Raw genomic sequence first — 14,965 nt, forward strand, 5'->3', positions numbered from 1 at the left:
AATATTTAACAAGTACATACCTTGGACCTAGACACTCTGTTAAACAGTTTACATACATTACTTCATTTCTCACCTATTCTCAATTTGTACATAAGGAAATTGAAGCTCAAAGAAGTTAAATGACTTGCCCAGGGTCACACACTAGTAATAAGTACAACCAGAATTCAAATTGAGATCCAACCCAGAAACCATATTCTTAATCAAAACACGACCCAACCCTGACCCAACCCTACGTGGGGTTTTGAATTCCTTTTGGCGCTGTCTGTCCTGAACCTTGACAAATCAAACTACCCTATTGTTCCTACAGTCAGCTGGAACTGCTTTTGGCCAGGAGTGATCCTCTTTGATTCAAGAAAATACACCATCTCAGGGGGAATGAGTGAAATTGGTGAAGGGGGAATAAACATTAGTGAGAATACCTGATATCTTGATCTGGGCAATTTCTACAGCAGTGTGAACAGATGCCAAAATTCATTAAGCTGCACACTAAGATTTTATTATATGTACCATAAAATACAATATAATAAATAAAAGGAAATTAATTAATCAACTTACACTTGCAAAGTGCTTTACAATACTTAAAAAACAGACAAGAAGTCTGTGGACAGTGGGAAGCAGGCCCTTACACCTACCCAGAGCCACCAAGGGGAGGAGCTAACACCATCACTCTCTGGACAGCGCAGCAGCCTGATTTCTATTACTTACTAGATACTGGCCTCATTAAAGAAAAATCCCACATGCTTCTGCACTGTAAATGTGCCACCAGACAGCTCAGTAGTGAGACAGGGACCATGGGCTTAGACAGAGGAGGGTGAGGGCCTCCAGAAAAAGCAAGGCAGGGTATTTACAGTCAAAGCAATGTAACAATGTAAAGTCCCTATCGAAACTCTGTGTCCAGTATTATGCCAAGTCAAGGTCACACTAATTCTCTAGGGTAAAGATACTAGACTAGGAATGTAGACATCTTCGGTGAGATCAGTTAAAGGTCAAAAGGCCAGGAGCAACTTGGCCTGGAAGGTTTGAGTGTTCCGCAAGGGTATCTCAGCATAACCCGTGACTTCACTGCAAACAGCCCTGGGCACAACAACCCAGCCCACCTTGAGGGCAGGGCAGGTGGTACAAGGCCACACCCTAAGCCCTTAATTCTCAAATATCCTCAACTGCCTCTAAGTCCTCTAGACAACACACCACCCCAGGCTCTCTTGTCCCCTCCCGGTGTAAGCCAGGAGCTCTGTCCTCTCACTTTATTTCTAAATAAAAGCCTCTCCCTGGCTATCCTACCTTGGGTGTTTGTGAAGCTCATTATTTGACTTTGCAAACAAGAACTCCAGCATCTGTAGGAAATGCTTCCAAATAGCAAAAACATTAATCCAAAAATAACAGTCTAACCAGAATAGAAAATCCTTTATTTGCAGCCTGAAAGGGAGCAAATTTATAGATTCTGCTGCAACGCATAAAGTAATATAATTAATGACTTCTAATGTTCATGGGGCGAAAAGTTTATTACATGTCTTAAGCAATCAACTAACAAGATTTTACTTATTTGCTGTTGTTGTTAGCAGAAAGCCAGAAAGCTTCCATCTTTTTTTTTAAATAAGAAAATTAATTATTTTTCACATTTACCCAAAAACATAAACACCAGGACAGTGAGAAGCTGTTCGGGTTCCAGAAAGGGCACCCAAGCACTGCCCAGCCCAAATCAGGGAAAAGACTCAGCAGTCTCAGACAGACACTCCACTTCTGGCAGGAACCTGTGTCAGTATTTAACAATCCTGATAGTAAGAGCCATAGTTCATCTCGAGGGCTCTCTCTGCTGACTCCTGGTTAAGTTCAAGTCACTAACTCATTGCCCAGCCTTCTATGATTTTGTTCTTTAAATCAAGGTATAGGAAGTGTTCTGAACTATTCTAATTTTTGTAGACATATGAGTTTGAAAAGAAAAGAACACCCTTTTAACACGGGATAAAAGTTCAACACTAGGAATTAAAGGTAACACTGATAGGCAAAATTATCATAAGTCCTTTGAGAGTGCCCAAAATGTGTGTTCTTCACCATCTTACAAATGAAAAGTTACCACTCATTTGTGTTGATTAACACTTACAGTACCATAAATCGAACTCGTGCTGTAACCTAAATCTTTCTTCGTTCCATAAAGATAAAGGGCAATTAGATGTCAAGTGATAGGTCACTTGGGCTTTTTAATTTCATAAATTCCTTTGGTTTTCCCAGCATTTTCCCAACTTCCAAAAGAAAACATCCATATCAAAGCGTATGATTCAAGGTAGATTTCCTGAACCAAATCTGAGGGAGATCCCAGAAAAGACTAGGAAGCAGAATTCACCACAATGGACAACTGACTACATGTGTACAGATAAGAATCTGTGCAACATTTGTCTCTTTAGTTATTAACCTTAGCTGCCATCGTACTGTTTTTTGGACCCCAAGACAGTTCACAGCTTGTCAGAGAAAAAAGGAATTTTAGGAACCCTGTGCTTATACCCATTTCCTCTGGTATAGACTTGCAAGCTGGCAGTTGGTCTGATGGTTGAGGGGACTGGTGACTTCCAGAAAATCCCAAAGTGACTACAGGTCAGGCACCCAGCCTTCCTTCTCCCTGGGCAGGGTGGCTTCCCCATACTTGCTGTATTTCAGCATCAAATTCCTTAGGCCTGTGTTTCAAGTTTGTGTTATTTATTCCCATTGCCAAGCAAATCAGTCCATCGCTTGGTTTCTAGTTTATAACCAAAATATTACATCTTAGAAATCAAATAAACTGTCATTCTCAAACAACCTTTTGTTGATACTAGCATCTGAATTACAAGAATAAGGCCAAACTTCTCAATATCATGTATTTTTTTCCCTTCTTATGTGCTTATTTTCTAATGCAATTATGTCCCAGAGGTTCAAATAAGTCATCTTAATTAACTGACTCTTTTATGGCTTCTTACATGCAAGATGCCTAACTTTATGCCCAATCACTTCAAAATAAACAACCAGAACTTTTGAAAAGCTGATTTATGTAACCTGTTATACACGAGTATTTGGTGTACATGCAAGTAATGACAGGAAACAGTAAAGCAATTTACATGCGACAAACATCACTGAAGCCTAACAATCTAACATGGATCTGCTGAAATCCAAGCCAATAGGGGTTATTCAACAACCCCAGTAAGTCATGTCCTCCCCAAGGCTTATCCAAGTGTCAAAACAGAGAGAGGGGCAATAGAACAACAAATTTCTCAGCTCCCAAAAAGTAGGTACCTTTCAGGTTCAGAGAAGGCTGGAGGCGAAGAACTGGTCCTCAGACCTAGCACAGGAAATAGTAATCCTGCCCTCTGAGGTAACCAAGAGGAAAACTGACCCCTGGATAAAAGATGCTCCTTATACTGCTTCAAATTAAAATATACATCTCATCTCATTTGGACAATTGTTGCCACTATGGTTTTTTTGTCCAAGTCACCTCCGTGAGAAACTCAGCCACATAAAGCAAATGCCAAGACCTCTTGAGTTACATGCCCCACTTCTACAGAATAAGAAACACTATTTCATCAAGTGTTTTCCAATAAAAAAATACATAAAAAATAAGACGTCATTACCTTTCCAAAGTCACGAACATCAAACAGGTCAAACGCCTCGAAGAGTTCACTCTTTCTCATCCCAAACTTCTCGCAGCAGGCCGTGAGGAATGTCCTTATGTTCTTCAGGCAGAGAAACTGAGGAAGAGAAAACAGCTGTCAGTATGCAGCAAATCATTCTGAATGATGTCACACCCAAAAGGTTATAAAAATGACAAGGAAAGACTCATCTGCTTTTGAGATTGCTTTCAATTACCCCTTCAGCAGTGTTTACTGAGTGCCCACTCTCTCTTTGGCACAAAATTTCAGTAAAAGGCAGACAAAACTTCTGGCCTGGTGAAATGTACATGCTAATAAGACAAGACAGACAAGAACTCACTTAGCAGCAAAAACAGAAAAGTAAATATTTTTATGTTCATAAAATATTTCTATTTTCAATGTTTCATTTTCAAAAGTAAATAAATATTTTTATGTCCATTTTTATTTTATAGAGGGATCAGGAGTGCTTGTGAGGGTGGGGCAGGGCATTTACATGGGGTTGTTAGAAAGGGGTCAACAAGAGGGGAACTGATGAGCCAGAGATTTGACAGTGGTGAAGGTGCAAACCCTGCAGGATTACAGGGCAGTATTCCAGCCCAGGACAGCATCTCGTGTTAAGACCCTGAGGCACAAGTTTCTGAAGTATGTCTAAGGAAGCAGCTAATGAGGCTAGAACAGAGCAAGTGATAAGGAGAAAGGAAGGAGGTGAGCTAGAAAGGTAATGGGGTCAGATGATGAAGGACATTGTTGGACAGGCCTTTACTCTCAGTCAAGAAGTCACTGCAGGACTGGTGGCAGAGAAGGACAATGATCCGACTTCTTAAAAGGGTCTTTCAGGCTGCTGTTTCGAGTATAGAGTGAAAAGGGCTGGAGCAAGGATGAGACAGGCAGCCTGAAAGGAGGCCACTGCACTACTGCATTAACCGTGGTGAGAAAACCATGGGAAGGCCACGGTTATATTTTGACTGTGCTAAGTTCGAGATGCCTTTTGGTCATCCAACAGGATGTGGGGCAGCAGGCAACTGGATGCACAGGTCTGGAGTCCAGGGTACAGGTGTGTATTCCAGGCCTAAATTTGGGAGTCCTTAGAGTACATACTGTTTTTAACCATTCTACTGTCTGAGTATCTTTGGGAGAAAGCAAAGGAGAGGAGAGGCCCTGAGACCAGGTAATCACAGAAGATCAGCCCACAAAGAGGCTGAGAAAGAGGGACCAGGGAGGAGGGAGGCTGGAGACCAGAACAGGATTTCCTTGAAGCCAGGTGAAAAAATTATTTCTAGGAAGAAGATGTGATAAACTGTGTCATCTCCTGTTGCTAATCAACTAAGATTTCACCTGTGCCATCCATCGAATCTGGCAAGGTGAAGGTACACCTTGACAAAAGCAGGTTCTGTGTGGAGGGCTGGGGTGAAAGACTGCTCAGAGCAGGTTCAAGAGAACATGGAAATGGAGGAAGTGAAGACAGAACATTGACTCTTGAGGAGTTCTGCTGCAAAGGGGAGCAGAGGATTGAGGAGGCAGTCAGAGAGAAAGACAAGTCAAGAAAGGGCTTTTTAAAACATTGGAAGCTGTTACAACATGCTTCTATTTTGATAGGAATAATTTGGTAAAGAGGGGAAAGTTGGTCATGTAAGAGATCGACAGTCACCCAAATGCAGTCCTTGAGAAGGCAAAGGGGAAGGGAGATCTAGGGCTCAAATGGGAAAGCTAGCCTTAGAGAAGAGCATGCTCAACCCATCAATACTAACAGGAGGGACAAGGGAAGTCGGAAGCCACCGATAACTTAAATAAAACAACAGAATATACTTTCACTATCTGAAAGACTCAGATCCACCTAAGCAAAGCACATACTTACCTGAAAGTGAATTAATTCTTCTTAGAACTATTAACTGCAATTGCACCCATAAAAATAAAATTATTAACCTTCAAGAAGTAAGAACCTACTAGCTAATTATTACATCTTTGCCTTCTGTTTTTTAAGCACTGCAAGGGTTTCATTTTGTCATTTTGCTCTTCATCTTGGTTTGTTTTCAGGTTACAGAAAGCACATTTCACTTCCTCTACACTTGAAACATTCAGGTTTTTCATTGGCTTAACTCAGACAGCTTTACCTTTTACAGGAATCCTTCTCAGAGGCTTCAATATTTCAACAGGGGTTAAAACCACAGGGGAAGCATCATAAACCCTTTGAAGCACAAAGGCAACAGCCAATCAGCACACACAGTTACTGCTTTCACGTTAAAAAATGCATAAGACCTTTACAACACAGAATCGCTCTGCATGGAGCTCTTCCACACAGGACTGCTTATTTACAGATTAAAAGCCTTGCATTCTGCCAAGATGGACAATAATTACTCTCTTGGGGATTATGCAACTGCTCTCTTGCAATATTTTTTACATAATTAAGTGCCCAACTCATAGCTCACCAAGGAACAAAACGTAATTGCACATGCCACCCTCTGAAGACTTCTCACCAAACTCAAATTTTCCCCCTGTGTAGGAAAACTACAGTGGACTTCCACTCAAGCGCTTTGATCATTAATTCAGGAAGGCCAGTACTATTACTGAAAGTAAAAAGAAAAAAAAAGAAAGAAAGAAAAAAATGTAGTCATTATTACATGCATAGATTTAAAAACAGCCCTTCCCTTTACTTCTGAAATCAATCTTCACCTTATGTGCCCTTTAACTAGCTCAATTCTATTAAATTCCACAAATATTTACTGGATTTGAAAAAGGTCACTGGTATGCTCTCACTTCTCCAGGCAATCCTCAAATTTGGTCACTCCTTTATTTATGTATTTTTTTCAGTCATTAGTTTTTGAATGCCTACATAATTCCTGACACCGGAAATGCTAAAAACTAATAAGACAAAGTTCTGCTCCAAGCTTCTCTATTAATCTTATCTGGAAATTTTCTCAGTTAACTAAAATTCAGCTGCTAACACTAGGATCACACTTCACTTGATGCTCACAGGTGTTCGCCTCTGTGCAAGGACAGGGAGAGCTGAGGGATGGAGGAAGTGGCCCTAATGCCGTTGTGAAAGCCCTGGACAGAACTGGGCCAGACAGTGTGCCTGCGCACCACAAGACTTTTGCTTTGTTTTCATCATATTGAACTCTTTCTTTTTCCAGTTTATTTTCAAATTTTTTGAGCCAAAAGCTGAAAGTATAGTACATCTACTCAACAACAATACTATACTTTCATATATGCTTCTGTGTATCAACCCCTTTCTCTATTTATAAAATTTTTTTGCTGAAGTTTTAAAAGTTGTAGACATCATAGCGCAACTCAACATGCATCTCCTAGGAATACAGGTATTTTTCTACATACCCAGAATACCATTATCACACTTAAGATATTAATAATACCATACTTTCTAATATCCATTCCATATTCAAATTTTCTCAGTTAGCCACCCAATGTCTTTACACTATATCCCCCAATCTAAGATCCAATTAAGTTTTAACCATTGCATTTGGTTGCTTTACCTTTACAGTACCTTTTAATCAAAAATCCTGCTGCTTTTCTTTTAATGGACATTGAGTTTTGATAGAGTCCTGATTATCTCATAGAATGTCCCACACTTTGCATTTGTCTGATTATTTTCTCCATCTCCGCTACTCCATCACTTGTATTTCCTATGAACCAAAAGCTAAGTCTAAATACAAGTTAAATAGTTTTGGCAAAAATACTTCATACTGCGAACTTGATATTTCATCAAATCTGAAAACACAGAATGTTAGGTTATCCCATTATTATTGATGCTAAGCATGGTCCCTTGGTTAAGATGGTTTCTCCCAGATCTATTGTAAAGGTACACATTCCCCTTTGTATCAGTAAAAAATAGGGAGGTGATAAATTAGTACTATGTGGCTACCCTATTTCCCAATCATTGTCACCATGATTTAGCATTCACTGATAATCCTTGCTTCAAGAAATCCATTTAAGACTACAAAAGAGTGATCTAACTCTATCATTCCTTCCACATTAGCTGGTATGCTTACCTAGAGAAAACTTCCCCTGCCCTTTCTCCCACTGCCCCCTTTTTTTTCTTGTGTAATAATCAATTGCTATTGTTATTCTGTTTAATGTTCATTATTTTTCCAAATTTGGCCACTGGGGAACTTCAAACCAGTTTCTGTGTTCTTTTGGCAGGACCCCATTTTCTTCATAATTTTTTACATTAAGTTGTCGCAGACCCACCTCACACATTTTCTCTGCTCTCATTCTGGAATCAGCCATTTCTCCAGGTAGGCCTGTTTCCACTTACATGGCAAGTGATATTTAGAAACCAAACTCTGAGCACCAGGCTGCACCCAGAAGACACAGGCCAATTATATCACATGAACCAGTAACTACACCCTATGCTTAAACCATCCATTACCTGCAATAGAGTTAATGTAAACAAGATTGGCCTAACTGGTCTCTAAAATACCTCACAGATAATTCTGTATTTTTCATTGTGGAATGCCTAAAAAGCCAACTCTGATCTCTTTCTGTTAAGAAAAAGGAAACCTGAGTTCACTGAAGATGGCTAATGAACACATGAATTTGTTTTATTCCTAGCGATGGGACTGGTGTTTTGATACAGTATTATTTCAGTGTAAGTTTTTTCTCCCCAGTCTATAAATTCTTTGAGATTAGAAGCCATCTGATAGTCCTTTGTAACTTCTGTAGAAGCTTAAAACTTTCTGCCTTCAGAGATGGTTTATGATACACAAGAACAAATACATCTCACTATTTCATAACCGCTCCTTACAACTGACAAAAAAATCATACGACTTTGCTAAATCATCTCATTTATTTATATGAGATAACTTTAGGATAGTTTTTTTAGAATTTATGATTAGGATTTTGGAAATCAGAATTAAGTAACTTTTTTTTAAACATTAAATGTATCCATACGTGATAACAAAATTAAGGATATGCAAAAGTCTAAATAGCATTTTCTCATTTCACAAATAATTATTGATGTGTATGTTATATTAGATATCATTAAACATACCCCAAATTGGATACTGATTTATTAACTTATTATACACATGTCAATGGAATGAAACTGTCAAGAACTGGTTATCATAAAAAGCAAATATGAACCAAAATCTGCCCTCAAGAGAGCTATGCCAGTCAGGCACAGTTACACAACAGCATGGCAACTCACATGAAGATGGGACTCAAAGGCTCTTGGGGAGGCCTGGAGGGTCAGATACAGCTTTCCGGAAAAAGTGATAGATGAGATGGGACCTGAAAGATGAGGGGGAGTCGGCCACAAAAACAGGAGTGGCTGCTATTCAAGAAGGGGAAAGGAAATTGCCCAACTTGGAGTTCCAGGTATATGGTGTATCATATCCATAAACACGAGACAAGACCACTGGGGGCAGTGGGAGTGGCTCATAATGGACACAACACTCTGGAGGGGGGCAGTGGGAGCAGTGCTGGAGTGGGGCTGGGACTTACTACATTTACATCCTAAAATTATACATGAGGCCCAAGCTCTCTAGATTAGAGTTGGTCTTTAACCTAGAAAAAATGGCAAGGTTAAAGGGCTTTAAGTAGGAGACTGGAAAATACTCAGCTTTGCGTTTCATGACTACTGCGGTAATCACTTTTTAGTGTTTGCTATGTACCAAGCTCCATGCCAAATGTTTCTGTCATTTAATACTCACAACAACTCAATCAGGAAAGTCTTAATTCTTTTTTCTTTTATATATACTGAGGCTTAGATGTTCACCCAAGTTTACATAAGTGTATTTGCCAAAGGAATGGAATCATTATTCAAATCCAGACATTCTGGCTACAGAGCCCACATCCTACTACTACATACTAGCTCCACTTTGCAGTGTGCAGAGTAAGTTTTTCTTCTCTATTAGGGAGATGATGTTTTGGTTAGGTAGGCAAGACAAGGACAATTAGGATGCTGTCATACTAATGTAATAAAAAAATTATGGTAATTTGCACTAAGATGATAGGAGGAGGAAAAGAAGTAACTCTAAGAGGCAATACGGAAAGGAAATACTTGGTTAATTAGTTGAATATGTGTGGGGTGAATAATGAAGGAGTGGGAAAGAAAAGAGAAGAATTATACCCTGTCTTGGACACTGCATGAACAGTAGGGGCATTTGCTGAATATGGTAACAGCAAGTTGGGGGACAACATGTATGAAAAGGAGATTGAGTCAATTAATTCTTGTCTTCACATATGGAAAGGCCCCACAGTGAGACACTGCCTAGTCTCTCTCTCTCCAATAAATCCAGTGACAAATGACATATTCTAATCACACAGCCACCAGTCTTCAATCACTATGCTCACCTCTCTCTGTCCCTTAGAAATACATGAACAGCGTGCTTATTCATTACAACTTGGAGACTTAAAGTCGTAGAAAAGAACCCAATATAGATGCAGATAACCTTCAAAGAAGAAAGTTTAACATCAGCAAGTTCTAAGACATTCTAAAATTATACATCAGGCATGAGCTTTCTAGATTAGAAAATGTTTCATAAACAGGTAACTATCATGACAGATAAGCCAAGGGTCTTTTCAAGGTGCGGCCTCCAGTATTACAGCTTCAATGTTAGCAATCCGGATGGCACAGAGAAGAAATATTTAAACGTTCAGACTGCTGAAGTTCACTATAGAACTCTGAAGAATCTCTATTCCCTCTACTCCTTTTATAAAATGTATGGCTTCCTTTTTCTCCACTGGTGTGAGAGCCATTTGGCTATTCTCAATGATAAAATGTAAACAGGATCATTTCCCTTTTTTTATCTTAAAGAATAAACATCTACTTCTCTAAAATTGTTAGCAATGATGGATTGGTTGTGTTAACCAAGGCTACATAACAGGAAAAACTTCCACAGCTTATTGTGAAATGAGTTAATTTGAATCCCAACTGAGAAATGGTATCACGTAGGAAGGTCAATCATTTCTAAGACAGCTTCACAACCACGTAGCCTTGCTTACTGACTGATTTTATAATAATAACAATAACAGGGACCACAAACATCCAAGCTCTCTGATGAAGAAAGAAGTTCTCAAGTTCTCATTTCTTGGTGGGACACTCACTGTCCTGTTTGAAGGAGAGACTCAGAGAGTTTAGCATAATTCAAATCATGAGTGGCCGTTAACAGGGTGATGTTAACAGTTTTGAAAGGCACAAAGAGAGCCATTTACAAATACTAAGGTACAACAAGAGTTTTCCTTCTGAGCTGAGCCTCAGCTTGACCTTTATCAAGTCCCTCCCTAGTACTGCTGTCATCCTAACTCCTCCTTCATCCCTGTCCAAAGGGCTCAGGCATCCTTTGTAGAACTAGTGGGCAGGAAGGCATGGAAAGGGAATACTACTAAATCAAGTTTCTCCCTGACTAGGGTTTTCAGTTTCTGTTCCTTTCACCACATGTTCCTCTTTCTCCCTCTACATCTGTCTTTCAAAATTAGGCAAGCCAAATCTTAACATCTTTTAGAAATTAAAAGAAAAGAATTATTTCTATTTGTATAGGAACCTTATTTGTCCTTTCCTTGTGAGTCACAGGATCCTGGCATGCATCACCATCATTGTTCTGTGAAGAAATCACACCTACAGATGCCTTCAATATTATAATTGTAATTGTAATTATGCTGCATGTAGCACCAGGTCAGGACTGCACAACCTTTTCAAGTTATTTTCCTCTTGACCCTATTATTATAAATAAATGAAGAACCCCAGTGGACACGCAGGGAAGAAGGCCAGAAATAGAGAAAGGTTGTTCCTTAGCTCCAATTTTGTGCTCAAATCCACAAAACCAAAACTGCCCTCTTTGTAGTAAACTAAAAGCCAATGTTTCCATTTTGATCACTCACCAGGCTGACGCATTTTTAATGGATCAAAGGCTTTTTAAATCATTTAATCAAAAATATAGTCATTTAATAAGAAAGTTACAGGCTTTCTTTTTTCACTTTCTCCAGTGATGAAAGTACCTTTATAGGTTATATGTAATTTTACTGAATTGATGAACTCCTAAATGTCAGGCTTAATTGTAAATCCTACACACTCTAGCACCTTGGTTCACATCTGTGGTAACTATCTTGACTATAATGTATCTGTTTGCCCAACTATTGCCCCATGAAATAAACATTTTTTGAGGAGATTATATTGCTTTCATTTATGTGTCCCCACAGCTTTTGTAACAGTCAGGAGTTTTTTAACAAATTGATGAATGAATAATGATGTGCTTTATGTGTAATAAATAGTAACCACTCTTTGGTAGCCAGACAGCTTATGAAATTTTACATCAAATTGTCATCACCTCCTCTTATATGTTACTTAAAAACTTCTTTAGAAGTTGGTGAGGTTAATAATTGTAAATAAAATAAAGGTTTAAATTATTAAGCAGTCACAAGCATCATCTCTAGTTGGGTTATCAGTCTCTGGTGTGTATTCAATGGTGGTCCTGCTAACTGATTTGCAGTCTCTGGCCAGCTGCCCCCATAATGCAACATAACACACACACTCATCCCCTCTGCTGCTTTTAACAATTCTTGTCCTTGTAGGGGGAGCACTGTACCCCTCTCTCATGGCAGGAAATCAGACCCTCAGTTTCAAAGGTTATCTGTCAACTCCAGCACTAGCCCTTGGACACAGAAAAGAACAGGTTTACAAACAGCAGTTTTAATCCTCCTTATGTGTTTCTAGGCTCTGCAATAAAAAACTGAATGCCTGGGAAGTGCAGAGGTCAAAATTAGCCTGAAACATCTATTTCACTAAGTTCATTAACCTGTAATGTGCCTAACACTGTCTTCAATGAGAAAATGTAACAGTCAGCCAGGGTATTACCTGGAACACAACCAGCCCGAAGCACATTGAGAATGGCCATGCCACGGAAGCCTTGCTTGCAAGGTTCCCCACTACAAGTACATAAAAACAGACATTTACTTCTGCACAGGCCACTGAGAGACAGCAGAATGCAGAAGCTGAAAGTCAGGATTTTTATACTGAAAGGAATTGTAACTGTTTAGCTACTGGAGCAGCAATAGTAATAATAGTAGCAGAAGGAGTGATAGTAACTAATAGTTTAGCCATAGCAGCAGTGACAGGAGCAACAACAGAAGGAAGCAGAGGTAGCTGTGGGGTGGCAGCTGCTAATTTGAGCATAGGGGTGAAAAATCAGAATCTCCCATGCCAGTATCTAGGTGAGAAATGGGCTGTCCGAGGCACGGGACCCTTGGAACGGCACAGCAGCCAAGAAGGCCACTCCCCGTGAGGCAAGGACTGTGTTCCCACAGAAGGGGGGAGCTGTGCTGGCTTCACATTTAAAATGAGGAAAAAAGCCTGTGGTTACACAAATCTATGCTGCTTTTGGAGATGAGCCTTACAAAGCCATTAATCCAGAGAATGAGACAAAGCTTAGCGTGTTCGAGTCTGACCTGAAAGAAAAAGAGCAATATGCAAATAAGGTCTGACTGCAGGACTCCAAGTAATGTGCCCCCCTCCCCCAACAAACAGGCACCTGCGGAAGCGGCCCCAGAACTCCTCACACTTCACTGCAGCGCGGCTGACGAGTCCCCACCTCCCCACCATTGCAGCTTAGCCCACTACTGCCTGGATGCCACTCTTTCCACCCCACCCCGTGTTACAGACAGAGCAGGATCTCAGTAGCAGGAGATAAAAAGGGGAGTAAACAATGGAAGGGAAAGTCAAGCCTGAGTCCCTCCTTCCACATTTAATCTACCTTGATTCTGTGGGCTAGCTACTATTATAATTCCATTTATAAATGGGGCCAGAGACCGAGAGAGATAAAATAATTAGTAAGCCAGTTAGCGGTGGAGCCATGTTTCAAACGCAGGCTGCCGGCTCCAGAGTCCATGCCTTTAACGGGGAATTCTATGGTATTCTGTGACAATGACGATGTCCTGGGTCCTGTGGCAGACACTGCTCCAAGCCAGGAAGCCAGGAGCCACAGGACCTACCCTGTAGGGGATGACAGTCCTGTGGAGGAGAGAAACAAATGAACAGAGAGAGCACTGCAGCGGCAGTGTCCTAAGCACAGAGGGCACAGAGGAAGGACTCTGTCTGATGAAGGGGCTAGGCGCCCATTCACTCCTCTAAGGAAATGACTGAACTGAGTGTCCGAGGATGAAAAAAAGGTCGTGATAAAAACTGTGCTGAGAAGCAGAGGCCTGGCAGCTTGGAGGAAATGCGGTAGCTCACATGGCCTCCACAGCCAGGGCAGGGGAGGGAACATAGGCCACGGAGGCTGGGAAGGTGGGCAGGAGCCAGACCCCAACAGGAACTCAGGATTCATTTCTCCCAAAGGAGAAGGCCAGGCCCCATAGTAAGGCCTGTGGCCCCATGAACCATACTGCAGCCGTGTGTGTCCCAGCACTTCCCAGGGAGGAGCTCTGTCACTACACACACAAGCCTCTGAGGACACCACTGCTCCACACCGCCCCAGGAAAGAAAGCACTGAGGGTCAAGGTCTGACAAGCCGGAGAGCCCGCGGGTGGTGGCGCTGGAACTGGGGAGGGACTGGGAGGCGGCCTCTATTGCAGCACTAGAACCAGAGAGCAGACCCCTTAGGGGTGTGCCCCAAGGAAGCCCCACAGGACACAATTCTGCAGGAAAACACTGCAGCCAAATTAAATCACTGGAACAAGTTCAAGGTTTCCTTTACTCTCCTTTGCCCCCCTAAGTTTTAAAAAATCTAGGCAGATGATGGAGCTAAGATGGGTTCTAAATAGTGGGTGGTTTACAAAAAGGGATTTTTTTCTCCCTGCAAATCCTATTCAACTAGGTTATGTAGGCCTGTACTGGCTTCCTCCCCTTCTGCCATGCCGGGAATGTCTGTCGCACTCTTCATTCCCATCCGTCACTCCCCTGAACACCCAGCTCAGAGAGCATGTTTTTGTGTTTGTCCCTGTACTACACCAGTATTTAATGTAAACATTTATCAGAAGAACAAACCTGCATGCTTGGGGGAAACTGTTTAAAAATGAGGATTTTCAAAAAATACAACAAAAACACACCTGAAAGCATTATTTGAACAACTGTTCTACCAACTATATTTTTTCTATTCAAGGGCAAGAAAATAAAGAAAGTACAACTCGCCTTCCTTAAACACAAGCCATTAAACTAGAGGCAAAAGACACATATGTTGAAGCTTCTGCATGAGTCAAAGAAAACTCTTCTCAGAGGTTTGCCCACCACCCCAATGCTCTGGACCAAGCCACACCTTGGTATCAGAGCAAAGGCCTCGGGCCCCACCCTTTACCCTAGAAGTTCTGTAAATGCCACCAGCAAGCGGCAGGCAGGCTACTGAAGCCCTCCATCACCTGGCATACTTCAAGAAAGCTCTGGGAAGCGAGCTTTGATGAGAATG

The 14,965-nt window shown here is 41.0% G+C and overlaps 1 protein-coding gene across 5 annotated transcripts in view; it reads right to left on the bottom strand.

The window, feature by feature from the left end:
• VAV3 (vav guanine nucleotide exchange factor 3) overlaps positions 1-14,965 on the bottom strand; it is a 380,328-nt gene that overhangs the window by 287,494 nt on the left and 77,869 nt on the right. For 3 of the 5 annotated variants that reach the window (XM_073234374.1, XM_073234373.1, XM_036998404.2), the window contains exon 2: positions 3,597-3,713. In XM_073234374.1, the coding sequence (XP_073090475.1) occupies positions 3,597-3,713 (117 nt within the window). Of the gene's footprint in view, positions 1-3,596; positions 3,717-5,469; positions 5,608-14,965 lie in introns of those variants that run through there. The other 2 variants (XM_073234375.1, XM_073234376.1) reach the window with 2 other exon arrangements.

The sequence above is a fragment of the Manis javanica genome, chromosome 4 (assembly GCF_040802235.1).
Source record: "Manis javanica isolate MJ-LG chromosome 4, MJ_LKY, whole genome shotgun sequence".
NCBI classification, from domain to species: domain Eukaryota; kingdom Metazoa; phylum Chordata; class Mammalia; order Pholidota; family Manidae; genus Manis; species Manis javanica.